Source organism: Dunckerocampus dactyliophorus, chromosome 5, assembly GCF_027744805.1.
Source record: "Dunckerocampus dactyliophorus isolate RoL2022-P2 chromosome 5, RoL_Ddac_1.1, whole genome shotgun sequence".
In the NCBI taxonomy this organism is placed as follows: domain Eukaryota; kingdom Metazoa; phylum Chordata; class Actinopteri; order Syngnathiformes; family Syngnathidae; genus Dunckerocampus; species Dunckerocampus dactyliophorus.
Window position 1 is genome coordinate 24,907,321 of NC_072823.1, and position 17,104 is coordinate 24,924,424.

General features: G+C 42.9%; 2 protein-coding genes across 9 annotated transcripts in view; one reads left to right on the plus strand and one right to left on the minus strand.

The window, feature by feature from the left end:
* Window positions 1–1,499: 1,499 nt before the first annotated feature.
* On the minus strand, window positions 1,500–4,678 carry LOC129181507 (uncharacterized). The gene is made up of 2 exons (XM_054776790.1): window positions 4,031–4,678; window positions 1,500–3,879 (listed from the first exon to the last, which is right to left on the minus strand). Exons 1-2 carry the CDS (start codon window positions 4,217–4,219, stop codon window positions 2,785–2,787), a joined length of 1,284 nt encoding a protein of 427 aa, XP_054632765.1. The 5' UTR covers window positions 4,220–4,678; the 3' UTR covers window positions 1,500–2,784.
* A 2,984-nt stretch (window positions 4,679–7,662) lies between these two features.
* The window catches only part of LOC129181892 (unconventional myosin-IXa-like), a 108,153-nt gene continuing 98,711 nt past the window's right edge, over window positions 7,663–17,104 (plus strand). For all 8 annotated transcript variants that reach the window (XM_054777631.1, XM_054777634.1, XM_054777633.1 and 5 more), the window contains exon 1: window positions 7,663–7,954. The gene's annotated coding sequence lies outside the window, so the exon portion shown is untranslated. The remainder of the gene's footprint in view (window positions 7,955–17,104) is intronic.

Here is a 17,104-nt window from a genome sequence, read left to right on the forward strand (position 1 = left end):
AATGCAGTTAGTTCGGAGCTCGTTTTTGTCCCACGGGAAAGCTGCAAGTGGACATCACGTTCATACTAACTTTTTCAAGCGTCACTGAACAACTTTTCTCTCTTGTTGCCATTATACTAATTATATCTTGTCCTCAAATCACTATTTGTGTGTGGTTGCTTAACGAACATAAAAACATAGTGCGTCCAGCCTTATGATGGTGATACCGCAAGTACGGTATATCAGCTGATTTTGAGTAGTTCACCGAAGGGTCAAAGAATATTTGCTTCAACTCTCAGCAGTGATGTATTACAAGTGTTCAATTCAGACATTATAACTTTTATACAATGACAAGTCACCACAAAAGAGCATAAAGACAATGGCCACACTGTTTGGGTGGAGATGTGCTTGATAAATAAAGTAGTGCAATTTAAATGTTGCCAGTCATAAATAAAACACAAATAGCTGACATCTTGAATAATGATAGCGCTGAATTTGTTCTGTTTTAAATTAAGCGGGGCAGATTTCTAAGATATTTATTTGTATTATTTTATTCTGTACACTTCGGCATCTTGAACTGAAAAATAAATGATTGAACAACTGATGTCCCATGTGTTCGTATGACAGCATTCCAAAACATGCATCAAATTAAATTCAGGTTTGTGTCAAATGGTACAAAAATCGTTTCACACAAATAAAGGCAAAAAAAATAATTGTCAAACGGCGCCCCTGACCAATACCAGATAAATAAATCAAAAAATCTACAGTTAATCCATGTGATTGGTATCAGCCGATCTCGCTCATGGATGATCGGTATTAGAATCGGCAGCATAAAACCCTGATCGGACCATCCCTATTTTTTTCCCTACATTTTGTAACAAAACACTTTGGTCCGTTACCGCGTTGCATTTATACAATAATCATAGACAAGCATTCTTTCGTTGGAACAGTTTGTGCAGGCTGGTAAGTGAAATCTAATTCTGCTCACAGCCACAAGGGGGCATGTTTGTACTGTGGCTGTCACATGCTGCTTCTCGTTGAACCTATCTCCAGTGTGTCTATCTAAATGAGCTGAAATAAAAACGGCAAAATTGCTGATATGCAGCTCGAGGAACACGAGTGTGTGATTGCGGTGATGTTGTAACCGCGCAAGTGTGTTACACAATGTGTGCAGGATGCGTCAACACCAGCTGCTTCACTCTGGAGCTTCTACCACTTAGCTCCAATCTAATCTTTTAATGCTGCTTTAAAGTACAAAAGGTTTGACGTTTTGGTGCCACTTTGCATTCTGATGTTGGAGTGATTGTTATTGCACATAGCACAGCTTGTGAAAACGATGACAACAATAAATGAAAACATCCCGAATCACAACATCACAGCAGCCACACAGTTTGCTCCAGTACAACTAATGTGCAGTGGCGCCCTCTCGTGGCATATTCGTGAACTGCAGCTTGGGCTGTGTTTCAAGCACACTGCGTACAGTACTTAGTTGCTCGACAGTGTAGTTCGGTCACGAATATATCTGATTTTTGTTGTGTTGTTCATGTTGTTACAATGGACTCAAGAGGAACTTCTTAATTGCACTACCTGGGAAGACCAGGTGGAAAAACCCACCATGTCTCTACTGTCCATGCCTGTAGGGGGCACAGTTGTAGTGTACACTTATTTCCTTTGGTCAGTCAAAAAGGGGTCAGCTTACTACCTGAATAAAGTGGAACCTTCAAAGGTTTCTAAACGCTTTTCCAATAAAAAAAACCCCAATGAAATGTGTTCCAGGATCAAGCTGTGGCCATCCTAAAACCTTTATTACGTCTGTACATGTAATAAGAACTTAATGAAACTAAAAAGTGAAATGAAAAATTGGAAAGAACTTCCTAGAACATTCCACAATGGCATTAGCCCCTTTTCCACCAAAAACCCAGGAACTTTAGTACTAAGGACTTTTTGTTTAACCTGGGCAAACTGTTTGCGTTTCCATCGCACATCAAAGATAAAGTTATTCATTCAAAGCAGGCTGAAGAAGTATGAGTGGTATGTTTCTAAAATGATGCCATGTCAATAAAAATACAGTACAATATTAGATCACATTTTTATTGTAATAAAGTGCAAGTAAGTTAAAAAAAAAACACACAGCAAGATGATTTAGCCTTTTCCATGCATTTTCCGTGCATTGCACCAATCAGCGTTCTTCAGCACAGACTGCCTCACAAAAGTCCCTGGGCTTCTGGAAACAGATCCCTCCCGATTCCTGGAACTTTCCCGAACTGCTTTGAGTGGAGTTTTTGTGTGGGTAATTTCGGTGGAAGTGCAGTAGGAGTTTTCAAAATCCCAGGGAATTGGAGAAGTTCCTGAAAAGGCTTCTGCGGTGGAAAAGAGGCAGCAGAGGACGTCGTTGCCTTTCCCGTTACGTGGACGGTACAAAGCCTGATCTTGCATGTTTGCCCTACATTCATCTATTTGTGACAACCCGCCACAAATCCACGTGGACCCCCGCAAATACAATGTGGCACTTCCTGTTCATCCTCGCTTAGAAACACATTATAATGGGACTGCCTGTGAATGTAGCCTGTCATTAAACTACCAACAAATCCAGCAACTTTTTCTGGACTTATTGGACACTTTTGGAAACTCTAACATAAAAGCATGTATCCCTTTTCTCAACCACTAATAGACGGCAGTCCTGTGGGAAACACGACCTTGCTTGTCTCTGGAAATCCAACTCCAGACTCACACCGATGGTGAGTCAGTATTCATTTGGTAAATGACAATATTGGATTACTAATATAGTAATCCCCCCTGAGTGTTTTAAAGGGATAAATTGTTGAAAAAGATCATCAGAGCCCCACGTACATCCTCGCCTTCTTCCTCATCACCATCCTGTCCTGGTGTTACTGCAGGAGTAGGCGCGGCCACAACAGCGTCCCATTCTTGGCGGTATTCCTCTCCGCGGCGTTCACACAGGTTGTGTAGCGCGCAGCAAGTCAACACCATGGACTTCACAACTTCAATGTCGCTGTCGTTCCTCTTGGTCAGGCAGCGCCACCTGCCTCGCAGTCGAGAGAAGGCGCCAGTCACCATCATTCGCGCCTTACGGAAGGTCTCGTTATATGTCTGCTGCTCCGCCGTCAGCTGGCCGTCGTCAGGGAATGGTTTCAGGAGCCAAGTCTTTGACGGATAGCCGGCGTCTCCCAGGATGTAATAGCCAGCGTTCACCCCAGCGATATTCCTGGTGCGTGTGGAGAAAACCCTGCCTTCCTCGGCTGTCTGCCACAAGGAAGACATCCTTAGCGCTTGAGCATCGTGCAAACTTCCAGCCATGCCTGCACAAGCGCTCCAAAACCAGCCTTGTCTGTCCACAACACCTTGAAGGATGATGGAATGCCAGCCTCTCCCGTTGATGTAGTCACGGTGCTTTTCATGAGGGGCTATGATGGGAATGTGGGCACCATCAATGGCGCCGATACATTGCGGAAGCCCCCAGCTCTGCTCAATGCCGGCCGCCATTTCTTGAAGCTTGTCCACGTCGGGAAAGCGAATCTCCTGTGGCACCAACAACGTACACACGGCCAAGCAGAATTCCCGCACGCAGCGACACACCGTCGTCTTGCTAACGCCAAAAAGATGGCTGATGCTCCTGTACTCGCTGTTTGTGGCCAGCTTCCACAGAGCGATGGCCACTCTCTTCTTCACCGGGACGCACACGCGAAAGTTGGTGTCCCGCTTCTCCATGGCGGGACGCAGCTTACCACACATGTCAAGGAATGTCTCTTCCGACATCCTGAAGTGGTGCACCCACTCTGTGCGCGTGAACCCCGGAACCACCTCATCCCACCACTCATTGGAGCGGCTGACAGCCCAGATGCTCGGTCTGCGGCGGCGCTTTAGCAGCACGTGAAGCATCTGCAAAACAAGATTTCAATATACTGTGAAGCGTTTTAACAGTAGGTCCTTAAAAACTGCTGAGCGCTCGTCACAGTCGTTTCATAAACAGCAGGGAAATGGTGTAGGGATTAATAGTCTTCAAAAACGAACTTATAAAAAGTTAGCCTACTCTTTGTCGTCGCCGCCGCCTTCTTCTTGGAAATGTGTCTTCCTCCATCAGTTCCCAAACTCTCCTCATTTTCTCCACAGTGTTTCTCCGTGCGGCCTGGAGTCTTCTCTCGAACAAAGCTTGTCTTCTTCTTGTGATGTAGAGCCACATGGCGAAAAGAAAGAACACCAAATTGTGGATGTCTTCCATTGTTAGCGTTTTCCTTACTGTAGAGCTCACTGGCCGTCTTATTATTGTTGTGATTAGCGGGGGGTAATGTGTCGCATTGTTGTGACGTCACGTTCGATCCACGGCTTTCTGATGACGACACAACATGCTTCTTCTATTGGCTTTCTACGGCGCAGCAATACTCGGTCGCTAAATTGGGAGCATTATCGCCATCTTACGACCCGAGGGGGAATCACAGGCTTGGGCTAAGGTGGCGGCACAGTCAAATTACAATTAGATTTTCTGTCAGGAAGTCAGGGAGAAAAAGTTGAAACATGGTCACTCAAATCAACCATTTGGCCATAAAGTGGAATGCACTATGTCATAAATACGATAAATATATGAAATTGTGTTAAAACACAACACACATTTTGTTGTTGTTTAACATACACTCCTGATAAAAGGGTTAAGACCAGTTGAAAAACTACAAGAATTTACATTAGAAGAAGGTTAAGAAGGTTCTAAGCAGAGCTTCAAAATGCAGTAGAAGAAATGGGAATAAGACAAAAAACATTCTGAGTAAGCAATTTATTGCAAACAAGCATTAAAATGAAATAGGCTGTTCATCAGCTGATCAAACGTTTAAGACCACAGCCTTTAAAAGGAAAAATCTTGGCAAAAATGTAGATTCCGTGTCATTTTCTGTCATGTAGTCACACTGTCCTGATCTCTTGATGGCAAAGGCAAAAGAGCTTTCTCTCTTTGAACGCGGTCGGATTGTCGAATTGCATAAGCAAGGCCTCTCACAGCGTGCCATTGCTGCTGAGGTTGGACGCAGTAAGACAGTCATTTTGAACTTCTTCAAAGATCCTGAGGGTTATGGAACAAAAAGTTAAGTGGTAGACCCAAAAAAACGAGAGCACCAAACATGGAACATTGAAAGGTGAAAGAAAGTTTTATTCTCTGATGAGAAAAATGGAACCTTGACGGTCCTGATGGCTTCCAACGTTACTGGCATGACAAGGAGATCCCATCTGAGATGTTTCCACACGGCACAGTGGAGGGGGGTCCATCATGATCTGGGGTTCTTTTTCCTTCAAAGGAACAATGGGGTTTGAGGTTGTGCAGGGGCGTCGAATGTCAGCTGTCTATGTGGAGATGTTGCAGGGGTCATCCCTCATGACCGAAGGCCCTCGTTTGTGTGGTCATGACTGGCTTTTTCAACAGGATAACCCTGCAGTTCACAATGCCCACCTGACAAAGGACTTCTTCCAGCGAAAAAACCTCACTCTTTTGGACCATATTGCGTGTCTGGCTGAACTAAATCCAATTGAGAACATTTGGGGATGGATGGCAAGGGAAGTTTACAAAAATGGACATCAGTTCCAGGTAGTGGATGCCCTCCGTGAAGCCATCTTCATCACCTGGAGCAACATTCCCACGAGCTTCCTGGAAACACTGGCGTCAAGCATGCCCAAACCAATTTTTCGAGTGATGAACAACAATGACACAGCTTTTCAATACTGAGTCCTTTTTTAAAAACATTTTATTCATATTTTAGGGGGATTTCAGGGTTTCTTTTGAGCTGTGGTCTTAAACTTTTGATCATCTTATAAACAGCCTCTTTCACTTTCATGCTTCTTTGCAATAATTTGCTTACTCAAATATTTTTGTCTCACTCCCATTTCTTCTTTTTGCATTTTGAAGGTCTGCTTAGAACCTCTTTAAGATCCAACTGTGCAAAATGTAAATTCATGCAATTTTTAAACTGGTCTTAACATTTTGATCAGGAGTCTACAGCCATGGAAAAAATGATTAGACCACCCTTGTTTCTTCAGTTTATTGATCCATAGTAATGCCTGGTACAACTAAGGGTACATTTGTTTGGACAAATATAATGATGATGACAAAATAAGAGCAAGAATAAGAGTTGATATCAAGAAACTTCCATTTTTACTTGATAATAACCAAAATTACTTAAGTTCTTAAATGAATAGCTATAGCATTGTACTGCCAAAAAATGTAACTCTTATGAGGTTGTTTTTGTTGTCATTGTTATATTCGTCTAAATAAAGGTACCTTTAGTTGTATCAGGCATTAAAATGAACAAGGAACTGAAGAAACAAGAGTGGTCTGATCATTTTTTCCATGACTGTATATTCAATGAGTTTGTTGTGTTGTAATACCTGTTCTGACCACACGGGGGCCCCGTCGTCTTATCAATGTGATGATGACCTCGCAGGCTGCTTCATTTGAAGCGAAATGGTGCATGCGGTGCTGTAGCCATATTTGTAAACATTTTAGGAAAATAATACGTTAATATATAATATTGGGATTAAGTTTAAATGCTGACAAAATTTCGTATTGTGCTAATACGTCTTAAAAATACGTCTTTAAAAAACAGGCCACTGTCTCTTCCACATTGAACAGACTTGCTGACAGCTGATGAAGAAAAAAAGTCCCCTTTGTTGCTTTTTTTCTCCTTTCCTATCGCTCACTTTTTAGGCCTCCTGAATGATGCTTGTGCACCTTTTCCTAACTTGCTTGTTCCCTGCATAGTCTCCAGCTACACTGCTCCTATGCATGCTGACGCTGGCCTCTGTGTGCATAGCCTGGACCCCCTCACCCACTGTTTGATACCCAACCTTTCTGGGCCGACTGGGAGGATTTCCTTTTCAAAATGTCTGGCTGGTAAATATGTCACCATGCAGGCTGGAAGGTGATCCTGTGAAAAACAGGCGGGATATGTCTGTGTGTGTGTGTGTGTGTGTGTGTGTGCCTGATGGCCACAGGAGAGTGCACACACACACACACACACACACACACACACACACATGCACAGAAGTATGCATTCTGACAAGAGATGTTGTGTCACATTATTCATATGTGAAATACAAACTTGTTTGCGACACGAAACCTGAATGAAAGCAGCAAAGAAACAATGTGTAACAGTTGCAGATCAAGGTGGACCAGCCAGGACAACCAACTCTTTACTCTTTGTTTTAGTACTAACATTCTCATCACACTCGTCAAAGTTATGTGCAGTGTTTGTTTTGTTTTTTTTAAGCATATCCTGTTTTATAAGACCAGGGGTGTTGAAAGTACAGCAAAAAAACACGGCAAAAAAAAAGCAAAAAAAAAGGGGGGGGGGTGGATGTACCACAGAAAGGAAAAGTTTAAATGTTCTTTTTAAACCTTTGATAGGAATTCTTTATAGATAGGCTATAGGCTATCTAGCTACAGCTTGTGGGCAGGGGGACAGCCATCATGTTGGCCCCGCCCACAAGATGTCATCAAGTCACTTTGTGTCCCATGTTTCTTACAGTATTTATTGCATGAGATGTCATTATTAATTGTTACTCTGTTGATAATCTGACAGTTTGACAAGTAATTAATGCATTAGTTGTGATTATTAGCTACTGTGTTACATTTTTACACCTCCGCCCCTCCCACTTCTTTCCCACTGCATCCCATCCTGCTTGGCGTGGACGCGCAGCGCGGGCACGTAGGAGGAAGCTGCTCAGCAGCGGAGAGAGGAGGCCGACGTGACGTGACGTGATACGAAACGACGTGACGTGACGTGACGACAGGACTGCAGACAGAAGCGGTCGCCTCCAGGAGAGTGGACACTACTCACACATGATCGGGACGTTGGGGCGGTGGATTGTGGCTCTCGTGTCCGGACGCACGACGCTGGTCTTGGACTGACTTGTTGGCTCTGGCCGCTCTTCCTCGTTGGAGGGCTGCGGCGGACTGGAGGCGGCTCGGTTGGAGGAGGTAAGACCACTTCGTCTTCTTTTTGGACGTGACGACGCCACATATTGCACGCTGTCATGAAGGTCAGCCTGATGTTGTCCTTCACAGCCCTGTGTAAGAACCAATGACATGGAATGGTCCAGATAGCTGCCAGCAGCCTTGCAGGCACCCTGAGGCTCCAGAAGGAACCTCACCCCCCGCCTCCCTGTCGTATGAATGTCACTCTGTTCTCTTACATAACGCCGAAATGTGCCTTTGCAGATGTTAGTGAACATTGTGTAGTTGTAATCTTTTTATGGATGCTTGCTCCTCATTGCTAGTGATGCTAGTGGATGCTGTACTGCATGATGGCTCAGAGCGTTGTGAGTCAACAATTATAATGAGAAAACAGACATGTTTCATTGTGACATCAAGCCGCAGGTTTACCTCTCCAATAGTACGTTAGCCTTCCTGTACTGAGGGACATGGGGCACAATTTCTTCAGTATTTATTGTGAGTCATTTTCTTGAGAAGCACATGCAGTTTCTTGGTGAAGGCCTTTCTGCTTCATGATGGTTGAAGTATACCCTTTTGTACGGTGGCCGACGGGGGCCAATGCGCAGCAATGTCCTGTTCTTTTTTGAAAGAAAATTCCTTTCTTCACGGGAGGTCCGGGAAGGACAGTTGACAGTGGCCTTTTTTTAAATACAAATGAGTAGAAAGACTGATAATAATCCATCAAGTCAATACAATCATGCACATGACTAAGACAAGTCGAAGGGAAACTCATTTCATGAATGTGATCGCTCCTCCCTCGAGCTGATGAATGACAGCCAGGGCGAGTTCGCTCCGCCGCACTGGCTACCGTGGCTCGCTGGGGGACATGGAGGGTGAGGGTGGAGGAAGTCTGTAAAACTGCAGTGTTTGTTTATGATGCAGCCTATTAAGTAAAATGTACAAAAAAAAAGTGATTTGGAAATTAGATAGCACGTGAGTGTGGATCGAGATAGAGATTTTTGTTAGAAAACTTGTTAACTTTACCACTCGGTAGCGCTCTCAATCGTTTGAGTACTTGTCCAATGTTGACAAGTTCAAACAAGCCCGGCGTGGTCCCGTCCAGACAGACCCCACTCAGCTCTCAGGTCCATTAGCCCACATGGGAGATGTCCCTAAGGGGCTTCTCCTCCTCTTCCTTCTCCTGTCTCAGCCTTGGCCTTTTGCGGTAAAAACACCACAATGACGTCACTTTCTAAACACCTTCTGCTGCTTTGGTCAGCAGTCGGGTTTGACTCTTAACGACACAATCAATGATAAACGTGCATGTACTTTATTAACAGTATGTCATGTGATCAAGAACTCCTTTGCTACTGAGCCATAGCTTCCGTCAAACACGAGTGAGCAATGGCAATTAAAGAGAGACGGAGAGTGTTTTTAGAGCTGGAACTAATTGATGTACTACTACAGGCATTTTATTGTAACTATAGATAGCTGTTGCATAAGTGGGGTGTACACCCTCTGAACGACAGGCATGCACACAGGAAATAATGTAAGAAAGACGACCAAAGGCAACTTTATGGTATCGGGGTTAGATTTTGCCTGAGGTGTACGTCAAGCTACGCGGGAGGGTTTGGATGGGAAAGAACGAGCTGGTGTAGCCTACGCTGGCGTCTCGACGTACAGTAGAAGCTTAAGGGCGTACTCACACTAGGCCATTCGTACCATGCATGGGCCCACCTAACACCTGAAGCACAACATGTTTGGCTAGTGTCAGCGCACCGAATCGTGCCCAAGCGCGACACACTTAGCCTCGACTGGAGAAGGTAGTGTAGGGCCCGACGACCATTCTAATGCGATCGCTCCATGCAGATTCTTAATGATAGCCACCACAATTCATCAACAGGAATAAAATCCATCCATCCATCCATTTTCTATACCGCTTCTCCTCTTTAGGGTCACGGGGGCATGCTGGAGCCTATCCCAGCTGACTTCGGGCGACAGGCGGGGTACACCCTGGACTGGTCGCCAGCCAATCCCAGACAAACAAACAATCATTCACACTCACATTCATACCTATGGACAATTTAGAGTCTCCATTTAACATAACATGCATGTTTTTGGAATGTGGGAGGAAACCGGAGTACCAGGAGAAAACCCACGCATGCACGGGGAGAACGTGCAAACTCCACATAGAAATGCCCAGGGGACAATTGAACCCAGGTCCTCCCGATCTCCAGACTGTTACGACTCCAAATGATTCCAAAGTCAAACCCACAGCACACTTCTTCACCCGTGACTACATTAGTGTGCATATTACAGACAGGTCATTTAATTTATACAATCACGCCTCTCGCAATTAATTAATGCCAGCGGCAAGCTTGTACAAAATATAAACAGTAGAGCCCCACGTTCTAGTCCTACGAGTGAATAGAGAAAATCCGCGACGAATTGATACGCCCATAAGAATGCCCATTTTTTAAACACGCGACTCAGTCCTCTCCCCCCAACCCTCCTGCTACTTAATGCTGACTTTCTTCTCTGATTTCGGATCAACATTTGCAATTAAAGTGACTGTTGGAATTATTACATTAGATTCTGGTGTAGAACCCTCTCTCATCAATTTGCATAGTTCACTAGCGACGGAAGCTAACAAGCTAAATGCTAAACACTAGTGGTGTCACGAGTCACCCAACTCATAAGACAAGACGATGCACGAGATTGGGTCCATGAGAACAAGACGAGATTTTAACATTAATTTTAAGAAAAGTAAAATGACAAAATCTGACTGGATGAACAGACTTTTATTTAACAGAGTCACAAAACAATGCAGGTGTATTTTGAAATGATTATTGTCCTACAAATTGATGCTAAATGATATTACTGTCAACATTTTTTGAACCCAAATAAACCACTGTGATGATAATATATAATAATGCAAAATTGCCATTAATATGTCATCTTTCACCCTGTAAAGTTGTGGCATTGGCGTTTGTGACATGTATTTTCTCACAGGAAATTCGTACTGTCAAACGTTTGCAGCATTTCTTCAAATGCTGGCTTTTCAATAGGGGTGTCAGCATTAATAGTTCCAGCTTAGAGTTAAACAATGCCAGCTCATTGTTTTTGTGTTATCTACTTGTCTTTGTCTAGTTACGTCAGGGCTTTCCAGCTGTCCTTTGATATTTATAATAAAAAAACATTATACATATATTTAAAGCCAAATCTTTGTATTTTTATTTGTTGTTGGTATCAACATTTGCGCGTTTTCTAGTTACATTATGCCTTTTTGCTCTATGTTTCCACTTTTGCTGGATTTTTGCGTTTTTTTTTTCAGCAATGAGCCACGTTCCACAGATGGCCCTTGCGCCACACTATGTACACCCATGTGTGTTTTGCGAGGAAGGCAAGTTGTGATGGAGGAGTGTATGCAAGCTCTGCCTTTTTGGCTCTGTCACTGTTCAGGGGTTGGGTTGCATTGCAATAGGGTTTATGCAGCTTTCAGACACACATTGCATTGTACGATGGTACAGAGGTGGCGTTCCCCTCCCGCTCGCCTGCGTGGCAAATACCTTCACCTTTGTTGTCGGCTTATATTTAATTACAGAATACATTAAGGGTGCAGACAAGTCCAAACATTTGCGTGTTTTGAGCTGACCAACTTAAGTAAGTTTGATCAAATGTAGAATTACTACAGCTGCTTGGTCATTAAGAAGGCGACAGCTGTTCAACTCTGATGGGAAGAAAGCAGCCACAAGTCACTCGCTGACGCTGGGAACACCGAGGTAGGATAGGTTCCCAAAATAGCCCGCAATAAGTGAAATCCGCCAAGTAGCCAACTTCATTTTTTTACAATGATTATACTGTATGTTGTAAGGCTTTAAAACCCCTCACCACATACTTTATACACTTTTCTCAGACAGGCAATAACATTTTTGTCACATTTCTTGCTTAAATACCCTCGTTTGAATTTTAATGATCAACCTACAGGTTGGACACAAGAAATTATTAAGTCACTCACGCGTATTTAACTCCTGTGACCATGCCGTTTCGTCCTGGTGTCGTTCTGCTGGACTGTAGCCTTTTTGTGTCCTTGTTAAAACATATTGCTGCAGTACGATTACACAGGAGACACGGCAGGGCGGCACGAACGAGTTTGATTGACAATGGTCTACAGCCAATCAGGATGCAGAAACAATGGGCGTACAGACAGACGAGAGAGGGAAGAGAGAAAGAGAGAGACACTCAACTTCCCACAATGCAATTCTTAAGGGTCCACGCTCGGCCCGTGATAGCGTTCATAGGGCCGATATCGGATATCAATACCGGATCAAGACACCCCTAATAATGATGATGGATGAACAGATGAATCGAAGTCACGGGCTAGGGCGTCTCACAGTGGTGCGTTCAAGGACTGCCGAACAAAGTGTGAGATGTCAGCGCTTCATGAAAAAACGTTATCAGTGAAGCATAAAGACATAAACATGTTAAAATTGTGTGCTTGTGAAATAGTGGTATATGTATGGTGTGCATTTATTATCACAGACTGTATTTATAAAATAATACAGACTTCAGGTGAATGAGATGTGTTTTCAGGAAAAAAATAATGATTACTTTTTTTTGTCCCAAAAATCCGACCGTGAATGCTGAATTACAAATGTGCAGTGATCCACTGTAATCAGAACTACTTCAAATAAGACTGGAAATAGTCCACAAAATCAGAAAAATTTCAGTAGAGCAGCAGAAATAAATAATAGGACAAGTGTGGTTCCAGCGTGAGATGACTTGAACATTTTTGTGTGTTCTTTTTATGTAAGCAGCAAAGAGCATCGCTCTGACGGCTCCAGCTGCTAATTTGCCGTGAAAGCAGCTCCTGTCAACACATGACGGGACGTCAGAGCGTGTTTGGTACACGCTGAAGGACGTGGAAAAGAGAATGAGGGTGGTGTTAAATAATTCACGTGGGCTTAATGACACATTGTCTACATTTGCCACGTCTGTTTTAATCAGCGCTTTACCGTTTTGTCATTCACTAATCGTGAGCGCTGCCATGCTGATGCAGGTGAACACAGCCTCCTCTGAGATGTAACTGAACATTTAGAGAACACTACTACACCTTGACGCCACTCAAAGTTGTGAAGAAGAAGGAGAAGAAGCGGGTAAATATTGTGATTGTCAACGCAACACGCAACAACAGTAATGGATTTGGGAAAGCACTGCGCTGTTCAAATTCGCACACCCATGGACTAAGTACGCAGTGTATTAGCGTTGTGAAAGATAAACCGTTTAGGTTAGATAAGCGAGAGATACGGCTGCGTTCGTAGTAGCTTCCTTGATCGATAAGCATCAGCCATAAATCCTTAGACGTATTGTTTGTAGAGACATGCACCTGGTATCGCAAGACTAGCAAATGATTGACAGTGTTTCTCTAAAACAATGCAAAGCCTTGAGCGTGCATGCGCCGTAGTTTACCATGACTGACGGCATGAATGGAAGTAAACAGTAACAGTGCATTACTGCTAGCTAGTCACTTCAAAAGATTTTCAACCCATCAGCAAAACATATTTAGAGTTTGGAAGAATGACGGAAAACTGGATAAATGCCACATCATTTGGAAGCTATGCAGAGCAGCTTTTTTCACCGCAAAGGTCCGAACCTTATTTTGCCTTAAATTGCGTCGAACAGACTGGCTCCTATGAATATCAAATGTAATGAAACCCTGCACGTCAACCGACACCACAATTATCTTGGCACCTAAATTGAATTTAAAAGAAAACAGGATCAAATTTCACATAAATAATAAAAAGTTTGACTGTAAAAACAATGAATGAACACAAGAGGCTTATTTTTAAGGTAAATAAAACTGCACCTGTTTCTAAAAAAAAATAATAGTAAAAAAAAAACTTGTGTCTCTTTAACAGAAAAGCCGCAACAGTACACCCTGTTAAACGTTCATGTTTAACACGTTATTGTTGTAGCTGACATTAGAATTTGTCACACAATTCCTCTTTTTGTTTACCTTTTGAGTAAAATCTCTTGAAGCACTCCTTCACAACTCTCCCATCTGTGAAAGATGTTTTATTTTGTTCCAATATCCATACAATCCTTAGTGACCACACATTTGCACGTTGCTGTGCTGTAAATAAATGTGTTATGAATCTCGTAGAGTTTGCATACCGGGCTCTAAGCTCCGTTATTTTCCGCGCTCTCACATCAGACATCGGTGGATACTTCTCCTCGAATTACTTTTGTTTGGTTAGGGCTTCGCGTCACATTTCCGCTTTTGACCACCCCTACAGTTTCAGAGCATATGAGACATATTGGTCCGTCCATTCACTTTTAAATGTTTGCTTTTTTCAACTTTTCTTACTTTTGAGCAAGCCATGGCTCTTATTTGCTCTGCAAGTAAACAAACGATTTCATTGGCTCATTTTGAGTGATGTCACCGCGTTTGCTGTCACGTGACCGTAATAAATTAAGTAATTGCGGCCGCAAACTGCCGCTGCGATCGGTCCGCGAGCATGATTATATGTTATTATATGTCACATTCACTTTAATTGGTCACAGGTCCGTAAAGGGCCAACACTGGCTCCGGATCCATCCGGACCGAGGTCCGCCGTTTGCTGATGGCTGGTATATACTGTGTATGCTATGCTATGCTATGCTATGCTATGCTATGCTAAACACACAGCATTGTCCCATGTTGTAAATAGTGCTATTTACTTATCTTTGCTTGGACAAATTTGTGCCACGTTTGAAGGCATTTGTCATTATTTGAGGGGCCTTGCACTATTTATTTATCTCTTATTAGTGATTGGACTGAAGTCTAAGACTTCCGTTTTTTTTTATTGATATATTTTATATTGATCCCATCAAACAAAAAGATGCCCACTCAGCGAGTCTTTTTTTTGGTCCGTGTCTAAAAATAAATACGTTTGACATGTGATTCTGTTGTTGTTTGTCTTTTGACTTTATTTTTGCCAGTGCCTGACATCATGCTTGGGGATATGATGTGCTCTTTTATACATTTGAAAGTATTCTTTATTTTAGAATGTAAGATTAATATCGACATCAACAAATGTTAACCGTAGAATTATATTGAATTTAATCATATGGAGTCGTTGTGTTTTTCTGTTTTTATATTGTTTTTGAATCATAACTTAACCGTTGTATCTAGATTCGTATTCAATCATCTGCCACAAAAAGATGTGCAACCCTACAGTGTACACAGCATGACGTGTACTGACGGGAGTATTCAGTATTAGCTTCGGAGCCAGAGAATAACAAGACAGAGCAGGAGGGGTCTGTGCTGCCAGCTTAGCGACTTTGTCGCCACAGTATATTTAGCGGGTACTCGCATCCCTCTGGACAGCGGGTGCTGCTGTGGGTCCCTCTCCCATCTAAAAGCAGTTACAGGCAGCTCCGTCTAGTCTGTGACATAAACGATAAAAAGACGCAACATGTTTGAAACATATTTGTTTTGCTTTTCATGGTTGGTGCAAGAGTGGAAAAAGTTGTACATCTAAAAATGTAGGATTGAAGTTTAAAGGTTAAAGTTTGAAGTTTTTAGTCATTTGTCCTCGTCTACAACTTTGATGAAGACCCTCGGAAGAGCCCACCTGAGAACAACACAACCAAAGTTCATGAAAAAGTCGCTGGAGGCTTGTTGGTGTAAGACAACACCAGGATGAGGTCAATGCCTCACATACCATGCCAGCGCTGATATATGAATCTATTTATAGAGTGGGGGGGTCATCTTCAGTAACGTCTGTCATTGTCCCCACAGACCACAAAGATCCTGCAGTCCAGTGCTCAGGTTTCCATTGTCGACTTTGACGTTAGAAAACCTTGAATTGCTTGCTCTTGTACTTTCTGATAACGCTGACGGACAAAAGCAGACCTCTCTCAAACCGCCTTACATTATTTTTAGTACACTTTTACTTGCAATAAGTGAATTTACACTGAATGAAAAAGTTCTAAAAGTTGTTTTTTGTGCCGCTGAGCTGGATGGAGCGAGAATTTTTCCTTTTGAGAGGAGGAAAAAAAGGACAAGTATATTTGGCCTCAGGACATTTTGGACTATTTATTGATGCTTCTGACAGTGGTGACACTGTTCACACATTTTTTGCAGTTTTTCCGGCACAAAACCATATTAAAGTAATTATGCAAAGTCAGGAGATCTGGAAGATCTGGGTTCGAATCCCTGTTGGGCATCTCTATGTGGAGTTTGCATGTTCTCCCTGTACGTGCGTGCGTGCGTTTTCTCCAAGCTTCCTCTCACATTCCAAAAAACATGCATGTTAGGTTAATTGGAGACTCTAAATTGTCCGTAGGTATGAATGTGAGTGTGAATGATTGTTTGTCTATATTTGCCCTGCGATTGGCTGGCGACCAGTCCAGGGTGTACCCCACATCTTGCCCGAAGTCAGCTGGGATAGGCTCCAGCATACCCCTGTGACCCTACTGAGGATAAGCGGCATAAGACAGATGGATATGTTGTCCAAAACAGAAATACAGTACATGACTTTGTGCTGCCATCTTACAGTACCTCCTTGTTCCTCAAGAGGTGACAGTTACGTTACAACTGGGGAGTGTTCCGGTTGCTCGGCGAAACTTGTAACTTTAACCTTTTCCAACAACTGCCACAATTGAAGGGTGCAAGGGTGGGGGGGCACTTTGACCCCTTAAAATGCCAAAAGCAATCCAATGTAGGTCAATACAGTCATCCCTCGTGTAGTACAATTAGTGCAATTAATTGGTTCCAGACCCGACCACCATAAGTAAATTTCTGCGAAGTAGAATTCAATATTAACAAAGGGAATATTTTTGTAGTTAGAGCATAGAAACCCTGTTTATGACTTTCTAAATACTGTATGGTTTTTCACATTATTAGAGCCCTGTAGACATGAAATAACACCCCTATCGTCACCTTTACACTCCTATTATTCATTGTTTAAACCACATTGCGCAGGCTATGAGATCACTGCAGGGACATAAGAGATGGCTGCCGCTAGCATAGCAAGCTACTGAGCTAACGAGTTAGCCTCTCCAATTTACTTATTCTAAACTTAAGTTAATAATTTTACGGAGTGGGGAACGGAGGACAAAGTAAGAAGCCAAAAACATACCACTTCCACACAGAATGGGAGGAGAACATTTTTTTCACTCCATCATGTCTACATGCAGTGTGAAGGTAAT